Here is a 12293-nt window from a genome sequence, read left to right on the forward strand (position 1 = left end):
AGAGGATGAGATGGTTGGATGGCATCACTGATTCAATGGATGTGAGTTTGAGCAAAGTCAGGGAGACAGTCAAAGACAGGGAAGTCTGGTGTGCTGCAGCTCACGGGGTTGCAAAGAGTCAGACATGACTTAGCAACTGAATAATGCTAACAGCAACCACCACTACCTCATTCTTATTGATCAGTGTATCTACAGACAGTGGGTAAATGCTTACTTTACAGCAACTGTATAAGGTAGGAGTTTATCTTTCAGTGTCATATCTTTTTGCCTTTTCATACTGTTCATGGAGTTCTCAAGGCAAGAATACTGAAGTGGTTTGCCATTCCCTTCTCCAGTGGACCACATTTTGTCAGAACTCTACACCATGACCCGTCAGTCTTGGGTGGCCCTACATGGTATGGCTTGTAGTTTCATTGAGTTAGACAAGGCTGTGGTTCTAATTTGATTAGTTTTCTGAGATTGTGGTTTTCATTCTGTCTGCCCTCTGAAAGATAAGGATAAGAGGCTTTATGGAAGCTTCCTGATGGGAGAGACTGACTGTGGGGGAACTGGGTCTTGTTCTGATAGGTGGGGCCATGCTCAGTAAATCTTTAATCCAATTTTCTATTTATGTGCAGGGTTATATTCCCACCCTTTGTTTGATGTGAGACCGAACCAAGGAAGGAGTAATGAAGATAATGGCCACCTCCTTCAAAAGGTCTTGTGCATCCACTGTTATATTCAGCGCTCCTGACCCTGCAGGAAGCCACAGTCAACCCATGCCTCCACTGGAGACACCTGGACACTCACAGGCAAGTCTGGGTGAGTCTCTTGTGGGGTCATTGCTCCTTTTTTTCTGGGTCCTGGTGCACACAAGGTTTTGTTTGTGCCCTCCAACTCTGTCTCCCCAGTCCTGTGTAAGTTCTGTAATCAAATCCCACTGGCCTCCAAAGTCAAATACCCTGGGGGAATTCTGAGTCCCTTTGCGAGATCTTCAGGATGGGAAATCTGTTGTGGGTCCTAGAACTTTCTTAACAGTGTGAGAATTTATTTGGTATAATTGTTCTGCAATTTGTGGGTCATCTGCTCAGTGGCTCTATGGTGGGGTTAATGGTGACCTCCTCCAAGAAGGCCTATGCCACATGCTGTGTGACCCAAGTCTGCAGCACCCAGAGTCCCTGACCCTAGGACAGGCCACTGTTGAACCACGCCTCCGCAGGAGATACTGACACACTCAAAGGCAGGTCTAGCTCAGTCTCTGTGGGGTCTTTGGGTCCTGGTGCACACAAGGTTTTGTTTGAGCCCTCCAAGCGTATCTGGCGGGTATGGGGTTTGATTCTAAACGTGATTGTGCCCCTCCTATCATCTCGTGGGGCTTCTCCTTTGCCCGTGGACATACGGTATTTTATTTTTTTATGGTATCCAACATTCTCCTGTTGATGGTTGTTCAGCAGCGAGCTGCAATTTTGGAGTTCTCACAGGAGAAGATTAACGTATGTCCTTCTATTATGTCATCTTGTTCCCAGTATGAAAAGGCAAAAAAATATGACACTGAAAGATGAACTTCCCAACTGGGTAGGTGCCCAATATGCTACTGGAGAAGAGTGGAGAAATAACTCCAGAAAGAAGGAAGAGACAGAGAGAGCCAAAGTGAAAACAAGACCCAGTTGTGGATGTGACTGGTGATGGAAATAAATTCCAGTGCTGTAAAGAACGATACTGCATAGGAACCTGGAATGTTAGGTCCATAATCAAGGCAAATAGGACGTGGTCAAACAGGAGAGGGCAAGAGTGAACATCAACGTTTTAGGAATCAGTGAACTAAAATGGACTGGAATGGGTGAATTTACTTGACATGACCATTTTATCTACTACTGTGGGCAAGAATCTCTTAGAAAAAATGGAGTAGCTTTCATAGTCAACAAAAGAGTCCAAAATGCAGTACTTGGTACAATCTCAAAAACGACAGAATGATCTCTGCTTGTTTCCAAGGCAAAGTATTCAATATCACAGTAATCCAAGTCTATGCCCCAACCACTAATGCCCAAGAAGCTAAAGTTGAAACGTTCTATAAACACCTACAAGACCTTCAAAACTAACACTCAAAAGAGAAGTCCTTTTCATCATAGGGGGCTGGAATGCAAAAGTAGGAAGTCAAGAGATACCTGGAGTAACAGGCAAATTTGGCCTTAGACTACAGAATGAATCAGGACCAAGGATAACAGAGTTTTGCCAAGAGAATGCTCTGGTCATAGCAACCCTCTTTCAACAACACAGGAGAAGACTCTACATATGGACATCACCAGATGGTCAATACTGAAATCAGACTGATCATATTTTTTGCAACCAAAGATGGAGAGGCTCCACATAATCAGCAAAAGCAAGACCAGGAGCTGACTGTGGCTCAGATCATGAAGTCCTTATTGCCTGATTCAGACTTAAATTGAAGAAAGTAGGGAAAACCACTAGACCATTCAGGTATGACCTAAATCAAATCCCTAATGATTATACAGTGGAAGTGACAAATATATTCAAGGGATTAGATCTGATAGAGTGCCTGAAGAACTATGGATGGAGGTTTGTGACATTGTACAGGAGGCAGTGATCAAGACCATCCTCAAGAAAAATAAATGCAAAAAGGCAAAATGGTTGCCTCAGGAGGCCTTACAAATAGCTGAGAAAAGAACAGAAGCTAAGGGAAAGGAGAAAAGGGAAGATATACCCATCTGAATGCAAGTTTCAAAGAATAACAAGGAGAGATAAGAAAGCTTTCCTCAGTGATAAGTGCAAAGAAATAGAGAAAAGCATTAGAATGGGAAAGACTAGAGATCTCTTCAAGAAAATTAGAGATACCAAGGGGACATTTCATGCAAATATGGGGACAATTAAGGACAGAAATTTTTGGACCTAACAGAAGCAGAAGATATTAAGAAGAGATGGCAAGAATACACAGAAGAACTGTACAAAAAAGTTCTTCGTGACCCAGATAACCATGATGGTGTGATCACTCACCTAGAGCCAGACATCTTAGAATGGGAAGTCAAGTGGGCCTTAGGTAATCATCACTACGAACAAAGCTAGTGGAGGTGATGGAATTCCAGTTGAGCTATTTCAAATCCTAAAAGATGGTGCTGTGAAAGTGCTACAGTCAATATGCCAGCAAATTTGGAAAACTCAGCCATGGCCATAGGACTGGAAAAGGTCAGTTTTCATTCCAATCCCAAAGAAAGGCAATGCCAAAGAATGCTCAAACTACCTCACAATTGCACTCATCTCCCACACTAGCAAAGTAATACTCAAAATTCTCCAAGCCAGGCTTCAACAGTTCATGAACTGAGAACTTCCAGATGTTCAAGCTGGATTTAGAAAAGGCAGAGGAACCAGAGATCAAATTGCCAACATCCATTGGAGCTTCGAAAAAGCAAGAAAGTTCCAGAAAAACATCCTATTTCTGCTTTATTAACTATGCCAAAGCCTTTGACTGTGTGGATCACAACAAACTGTAGAAAATTTTTCAAGAGATGGGAATACCAGATCACCTTACCTTCCTCTTGAGAAATTTGTATGTAGGTCAAGAAACAACAATCAGAACCAGAGATGGAACAACAGACTGCTTCCATATTGTGAAAGGAGTGCATCAAGGCTGTATATTGTCACCCTGCTTATTTAACTTATATGCAGAGTACATCATGTGAGATCCAGGCTGGATGAAGCACAAGCTGGAATCAAGATTGTTGGGAGAAATATCAATAACCTCAGATATGCAGATGACACCACCCTTATGGCAGAAGGCAGAGAAGAACTAAAGTGCCCCTTGATGACAATGAAAGAAGAGAGTGAAAAAACTGGCTTAAAACTCAACATTCAGAAAACGAAGATCATGGCATCTGGTCCCATCACTTCATGGCAAATAGATGGGAAACAATGGAAACACTGGGCTCCCAAATTACTGCAGATGATAACTGCTGCCATGAAATTAAAAGACACTTGCTCCTTAGAAGTAAAGCTATGACCAACCTTGAAAGCATATTAAAAATCAGAGACCTTACTTTGCTGACAAAGATCCATCTAGTCAAAGCTATGTTTTTGCCAGTAGTCATGTATGTATGTGAGAGCTGGACTATAAAGAAAGCTGAGCGCTGAAGAATAGATGCTTCTGAACTGTGGTGTTGGAGAGTCCCTTGGACTGCAAGGAGATCAAACCAGTCAATCCTAAAGGAAATCAACTCTGAATATTCATTGGAAGTATTGATGCTGAAGCTTAAACTCCAATATTTTGGCCACCTGATGGGAAGAACTGACTGATTGGAAAATACCCTGATGCTGGGAAAGACTGAAGGTAGGAACAGCAGGGGATGACAGAGGATAAGATATTGGATGGCATCATCAACTCAATGGAGATGAGTTTGAGCAAGCTCTGGGAGTTGGTGATGGACAGGGAAGCCTGGAATACTGCAGTCATGAAGACTCGGACATGACTGAGTAACTGAACTGGAGGTAGGAATTATTATCTCTCTCTTATGGATGAGGATATTAATGTTTATGGGAGAAGGCAATGGCACCCCACTCCAGTACTGTTGCCCGGAAAATCCCATGGATGGAGGAGCCTGGTAGGCTGCAGTCCATGGGGTCACTAAGAGTCAGACACGACTGAGTGACTTCACTTTCACTTTCCACTTTCATGCATTGGAGAAGGAAATGGCAACCCACTCCAGTGTTCTTGCCTGGAGAATCCCATGGACAGAGAAGCCTGGTAGGCTGCAGTTCATGGGGTCGCACAGAGTCGGACACGACTGAAGCGACTTAGCAGCATTAATGTTTATAGGTGTTAGAGAAATGACCTAATGATACTGATGTAGCAAGTGGCCAAGTGAAAAATACCAGGTGAGATTCTAGACCTTAAATTTTTTTAGTGCATCATCCCATCATTATGTAAAGTGAAAGTTGCTCAGTCATCTCCAACTCCTGGGACCCCATGGACTATACAGTTCATGGAATTCTCCAGGCCAGAATACTGCAGTGGGTACCCACTCCCTTTTCTGGGGGATCTTCCCAACCCAGGGATCAAACCCAGGTCTCCCGCATTGTAGTTGGATTCTTTGCCAGTTCAGCCACAAGGGAAGCCCACCATTCTCTAAAGTGGGAGTAAATCTCTCCTGTGTGCCTTCAGCTAAACCCGCTAATCTTCTGTCCTCTTTTAAAGTTAAGATTAAAACCTCTGCCTACTATAGGCACTACTGTGAGGACAAGTGTGTTTATTATTGTGCAAAGCATTTAAGTCCTTGGAACATAATTACTATTTAATTTATGTGTACAATTAAAAGTCTTTAAAATGTTTTCAACAACAAAACTGTCACCATTTATACAGAAAGGTTTAACTTGCAGCATTGTAAAAATTAAATGGTTTGTATCTTGACCTGTTTAAACTGGCTTGGACAACTAAATTCGAAATCACTAATTACTTTTCTGTTCCAGAAATCTATTCTGTACTGCCCAGCACTTGGTTAGACTGTGTTTCGTAACCGCTCAGTTCACAATTTTGCCTTGTCATCCCGCTGTGGCTGCCTGAGGCATAAAGTATCGTATAGTCCCCCACAAAGTATCATAGGAATAGCAGATTGTGTTATCCTAACCAACTCACAAAAATAACTTTGGGACAACAATCTAAATGCAGTTCAACCTGGTTGTCTGTCTGCAGTAGGCCTTAGCAGTTTTGGAAAAGTAAATTTACATTTCTTTGTCTAAGAACTTGTTTCCTTGTTTCCCTCCATCTCCAAAAAGAATAATTCAGACCCCCTGATTTCAAAGGCTGAGACCACCTCTCAGATTCTGTGTTCTCTATACAAAATGTTGCCCTGAAAACACTTCATGGTTATGCCCTAGCTATGGATTCACTCTGGCTATGTGACTTAGGCAAATTATATAATTCCTCTAAGCTTTAGTTTTTTCATTAGTGAAATGGGGATAATAATATGATATAAACAGCACAGAGCTGCAGAAATATTGAAAGGAAATAAGATGTGTGGCACTCTGTATCAGTTTCCTTTTTTCCCAATTACAAGTTACTATAAACTTGGTGGCCTAAAGCAACACAAATGTATTATATTACAGTTCTGGAGGTCAGAGGTCCAGTATGGGTCACAACAGGCTAAAATCAAGGTGTTGTTAGTGTTGTGCTAGTTTTTGTTGTCATCATTAGTGTTCAATCGATAAGTCATGTCAGACTCTTGCGACCCCACGGACTGCAGCCGGCCAGGCTCCTCTGTTCCTGGGATTTCCGAAGGCAAGAATACTGAAGTGGTTGCCCTTTCCTCCTCCAGGGGATCTCCACTCCCAGCCACTGCCATCCCCGACATATCAAATGAATGTCTTCTGCCTTGGGAGGTGGATTCTTTACCACTGAGCCACTTGGGAAGCCCTGTGTTACTCTGGAAGGTTCTGGAATCATTTTCTACTCTTTCACATTGTTGGAAGAATTCACTTCATTTAAGTTGTGGGACTGATATCCCTATCTCCTTGCTGTCAACTGAGGATTTTCCCATTTGATAGAGGAATCTGGAATTCCTTTGTTCCTTGGCCCCCTCCCACCATCTTCAAAGTCAGCAGTCCCAATTAGGGTCTCCCTCATGCTGGAAATCTCACTTGCACCTTCCTTCATTATCATACATTTCTTTCAAACACTTCTGCGTCTTCTTCCCCTTTCAAGTGCCCACCTAGAGGATCCAAGATAATCTCCCTATTTTAAGATCAAGTTGTTGGCAACCTTAATTTCACCTTTAACTTTCATTATCTTTTGTCATGTGACATAATATAATCAAATTCTCCAGAAGAAGGACATGGACATGTTTGCGGCCATCAGTCCACTTATCAGAAGCTTTCAGCACAAGGTTCCAAGAGGTAGTAAGTACTCAATCAATTAGAACAATACCCAATACTTATGTTTACTCTCTGCCAGGTTCTGACCTAAGTGCTGTATAGATATTTATGGGTTTTATCCACATACCAACCCTCATAATGTGATGTATTTGCTAATCCTATTAATTAACAAATGAGGACTCAAAACACACAAAGAGTAAGTCACTTCCTTGATCTGGTAAAAGAATACAGATTGGAACCCGACAGTCTTGTTCCAAAATCTGTGCTTTAAACTAAGCCCTATTCTGCTTCTTCATTTTAAATGTTATCATAGCAGTCAGGAAATCAAGAGAGCCTTTGCTTAAACTAATACCCATAAAATTACTTCAATATAGGCCAACAAGATTGATATTCATCTAGCATAGGCTGCCATCTTCTATTTTCTTTGCCCTGAGACGTTGGGCCACCTGAGAGAGAGCCTTGGGCCAGGGCCAGCGTTCCTTTGTCATTCCAGTTTTGAGTCTTACCAGTCAAATGTGGAAGAAACTCATTTCTAAAATACTCTATGTTGGAAGAGGTGAGGTAAATCTGTTTTTAGATTTCAAAACCTGATTAGTATCATCTCAAGAGTATTGCGAACAAAAATACTGCTATTATGGTTCCCGAACGCCTCACATTTTATTGAAATGCTACTGTTTTTCATTTCATATTGAAAGCCTACTTCAGCATTGCTATGGAAAGCCAGAAGCAGGTAAAGCACCACCTTTATGGGCAATAGAATACCTTTCATTTTCCTGAACGATCACCTCTCCTTTCTTCCAGGAGGAGAGTGCCCTGGGGGAAGCTCTGGGTTTACAATCCAAGTTGACCTCACTGCCCACCTGCACCTGAATCAACTTCTTCATTGGAGTCTTTGAAAAATCTGGAGCAGAAGCTGAAAAAGAGGAAAGAATATGAATTTGATTTTATTTCTTTAAATTCCTATCAATTCCAAAGGTTGACTTTATAATGATTTTTTTAAAGGTTCTTGACAGGTGAGCTATGACTTCTTGATTTGTTTGACTGACTGGGGACCACTTACAAGATGTTTTCGATGCTCAAAAGCTAATTCCTACTATTGTGTTTTATGGCAAGTACTAATTCTTGAGACAGTTACTTTATATGAAAATTTTAAGTTTACCATGAACTTTTAAAATAGCTCAGTCACAAATTTAATAACACTAAAAATACTTATCATAGAATGTTCTTGAAAGTTCCATAAAGATAACAGGGTCAGTCTCTCTCTCGTGACTTCAAAGACACAGTGTATAGCACAGTGCCTGATAGTCAGTAGGTACTTAGCAATGTTTACTGAATAAAGGCTGAGTGCTGAACACTTAGTCTCCTGGATAAACATTATCAAGATCTATCATAAACATTATTAAGATCTATTATAAAATGTTCATGTGGTTAGCTTTAACTTCAAAGTTGGAGAAGTATAACATGCATCATTACACTATGTTACAATATTCAATTAAATAATATGTAGAAAACACGTTTGCTAATAATGCATGGAATGCTGATCTTGAAACAATACCTGAACATTCAAGAGACAATCTATCATTTGAAGGAAAGCATATGTTAATCAGAAAATCATCTTCCTTTTACTGCAAATGTGGAAAAAAGTTAAGAACTCAGTGCATTTCTATAAATATCTAATCTACTTTCCTATGGCATATCCCAATGAATATAATTTATTTTTTAATAACTGGATATCATACAATGAATTATATGATACATATATGTGATTGCAGATAAAGAAGACATGTTATCTTGGAGGTTGCTGGCCTTAAAAATTAAAATTCTAAGAGAATGCTGCTGCTGCTGCTGCTGCTAAGTCGCTTCAGTCGTGTCCGACTCTGTGAGACCCCATAGACGGCAGCCCACCAGGCTCCCCCGTCCCTGGGATTCTCCAGCCAAGAACACTGGAGTGGGCTGCCATTTCCTTCTCCAATGCAGGAAAGTGAAAAGTGAAAGTGAAGTCGCTCAGTCGTGTCCAACTCTTAGGAACCTCATGGACTGCAGCCTACCAGGCTCCTCCGTCCATGGGATTTTCCAGGCAAGAGTACTGGAGTGGGTGCCATTGCCTTCTCTGAGTCTAAGAGAATAATTTTTACTAAAACAAGCCAAAAATATCTTTATATATTAGTATAATCTCTTTTCAAACATAGGTCATATTTTTTTCCCATTAAAAAACCCCATGCAACACTAGGCAGAGATTCATTTGGTTTAAGATGAATAAACTATGGTTTATAAGACTGATTGAGAGTACAGCAGGCTTCCACTTCAGATATGTGCACATTTCACCTCCTTTCTGTTGTAATACCATATGTCTCTGTCATGGATAACACCAGCCAGATTTTCAGGTGATGATCTGCTGTTCCCAAGCTTTAGTCTTCTTGGTACAGATGAAGTGTTTCTAACTTCCAGGCACCAAGAGACACCTGTTTTCCTTAAACCAGTGTTTTTCCATGAAACACATAACATTTTGGCTATCTTGGGCACTGAAGGACATTAAGCATTAAGCAGTCTCTGGTATCTGTCTGCAAGATGCCAGGAGCATATGCAGGCTCCATCCCTTACACTGTGGCAGCCCAAAATGTCTCCAGACATTTCCCACTATTTCCAGGGTGCAAAACCGTCCCCAGTAGGGAAGCACTGAGTTAGATCAATCAGGACTGTGACTTGCACTTAAGCAATTAAGAAAGCTATCCTTCTTTCACTAGATTGATAATGAAAATTGAATGTCCTGGGGATCATCATATGAGACCTGAGAGTGGTGATGATGTTAGAACCCTGAGTCAAATCAAACTGAAATCCAAATTCTCTATTTTAATTACAATGAACAATACATTTCCCCACTCCCCTTCTCTTTCCTTCTTCCCACCCTCTTGCTTGCTCTCTTCCCTCCTTCCCTCTTACCCTTCCTTTCTTCCTCCTCTCTTTCTTTCTTATCTATACATATTATGTTATGCTCTGACAATTTCGGTTGGACTTGAAGTCATTTGCACCTTACAGTATCTTTTCTGGACAATGGGCCTAAACATAACATTTCCTTTCTTCTCTTATACCTGAAGTACAAGAGAAACAACTCGTAATTTCAAGTAGTTGAGCCTCGGTTAGTTAAAGCTCTGGTGTGCCCCAAACTTAAACCTTCCAGCAGAGTTATTAAAGACAAGGACAACAACTCCTTTTGGATCAATAAACTATTGATTGGAATTTTGATATTTACTTTTATGGACCAGCAACTGAGAACACCAGAGTCACTTATTCTCCTAAAAGGTACTACTTAGTTCACACTATTGGTGCTGGATAAGGATGTTTTAGCTCAACACTCTCTCCCTATTGTTTCTCTACTTCCAACTTTGGGTTTAATTCTGGCCATAATTGTTGCCTTTCCTTAGAAATCATTAAAGTGTACGCCTCGATTAAAAACTCTGCATGATTCTGCTGCAATACTGAAAATGTTATTAGATGTAGGAATCTAATATGAAAGGTAAATATTTCTGCTTCTGGCAAAAATGTAGGATTTAAGAAAAATAAATTAAGATGAGAAAGTTGGTCTTACCCATGACCTTGAGCTCAGCACTAGAATAGACGAGACCATGTTTGTTCTCTGCTATGCACTGGAACATGCCAGAATCGGTCACATTTAGGTTTGATATTGTAAGGGCACCATTTTCTATCTGTATTCTCTCCTAGACAATAATAAAAATGCCTTGCATATAAATGTATATACCATTTTAGATGAAAAATGATAACCACTGAATATTATTTCAATCATGCAAAAGTGTCCTTAATTTCTTCCCTCATAGTATTAGGCAATCTGACCTGAAATTTAAATGATTCCCTTATTTGAAATGCTGAGAGTGACTTAACAGCTAGACATTAAAAATACTAATAAATATACTGCAGTCAAAAAGTATATCAGTCAAATAAATAACAAAGCATAAATGGAAAATATTGCAACTATTTCATTTTTCCCTATGGATAAAGTTGCAGATTTTAAGAAATATACCAGGTTCCCAACCCATGAACTGGAAAGGTTTTCACCAGTTTTTAAAATCATGCAAATTGAAGACATAATAAATTCTGTGTATTAAAAAGGGTGCTGGAAAACATATATCTATTTAAGATTTGTAGTATTATGAATGGTTATGTGGAAAAATCTGAAGGAACATAAGTGACTTAGTACAACAATTTTTAAAAAGAGCAAAAATTACATGGCTTGAGAAGTGATTGAGAAAATACTCATGTAACAAGGTAAACATATAATTGATACATTTATTTTCCAGAGGCCATCCATGTCATTAAACAGGAAAAATAGAAATCGCATTCTACGAATGATTAAAATAAAGCCTTCTCTAATTTCAAAATGAAAAAAAACAATAGTGCAGTGGACCAAAGTTTGAACTATGGGGAGTCCACTTATTTCATACTTTTTCATTGAAAACTGCAAATACTACAGGACCTCATAGTCCCTGGTTGGTTGCATCCATGGATCAGGGACACAGGGAACTGATTATAAATTATACAAGAGCTAACACTTGCACTGTTCATAGGTTGACTTTATATCATGAACTAAATTGATAATATAATCTTTCTCCAATGAAATTCAATACTGAAAATATTTCCTCCTTGGAAGACTGGGTACTTGATTTTATCCTTTTTTCCCTTGCACCACTTCTCAGATGAATGTGATAAAAACTCTTCAGATGAATGTGTGCAAACTCACCAGTTTACTCTGACAGTTGGTACCAGAAAAGGCATTTATACAAAGCGGGAAAAATGTGTATTAACCAGGCACATGACCTTACCTCAAGCACAAGGGCTTCTCCATTTTTCAACCATCGGTAGGAGGGTTTGGGCTTACCACTAGCCCGACATTCCCAGTAAAGACTGTCCTCCACTGCTAATTCTACATCTTTTATGAGTTGAACCCAATGAGGCTTTGCTGCAACGAAAAAAAAAAAAAAATTCAAACCACTCCACGATAAAAAACAAATACTTTATCCACATAAATATAAGTGGATATGACTATGGGCAATAATAGACTAATGTAAGCTAATGTAATGTAAGTGGCTAAAACTGTATTTAATTCACTAGGTATTTATTAAGTGGTATGTGAAACATTTATAGATTTGAGAACGGATGTTACAACCTGCCCTTTCCTAAGTCAAATTCATTATGCTTTCTCTGTTTTCAAAATTCTGGGCACTGTATTACGTTCTTCAGATATCAGCAGAAAAATGCAGGTACACAAACTATATAGATTTTCTTGTCCACCTACATTTTTGAATTACGAGCTCACAACTGATGGCAACTTAATATGTGAATGACAGCAGATACCAGTCTTAATTATGCACTAAAAATCAGCATCAATAGAAGAGAAACTTGTACAGCAAAAGAAAAAAAATATT

General features: G+C 39.7%; 1 protein-coding gene across 6 annotated transcripts in view; it reads right to left on the bottom strand.

The window, feature by feature from the left end:
- CNTN3 (contactin 3) overlaps positions 1–12293 on the bottom strand; it is a 399245-nt gene that overhangs the window by 110197 nt on the left and 276755 nt on the right. For all 6 annotated transcript variants that reach the window (XM_027522607.1, XM_027522610.1, XM_027522611.1 and 3 more), the window contains 3 exons: positions 11691–11827; positions 10442–10571; positions 7618–7768 (listed from right to left, as the gene is read on the bottom strand). In XM_027522607.1, the coding sequence (XP_027378408.1) occupies positions 7618–7768; positions 10442–10571; positions 11691–11827 (418 nt within the window). The remainder of the gene's footprint in view (positions 1–7617; positions 7769–10441; positions 10572–11690; positions 11828–12293) is intronic.

This window comes from Bos indicus x Bos taurus, chromosome 22, assembly GCF_003369695.1.
Source record: "Bos indicus x Bos taurus breed Angus x Brahman F1 hybrid chromosome 22, Bos_hybrid_MaternalHap_v2.0, whole genome shotgun sequence".
NCBI lineage: Eukaryota > Metazoa > Chordata > Mammalia > Artiodactyla > Bovidae > Bos > Bos indicus x Bos taurus.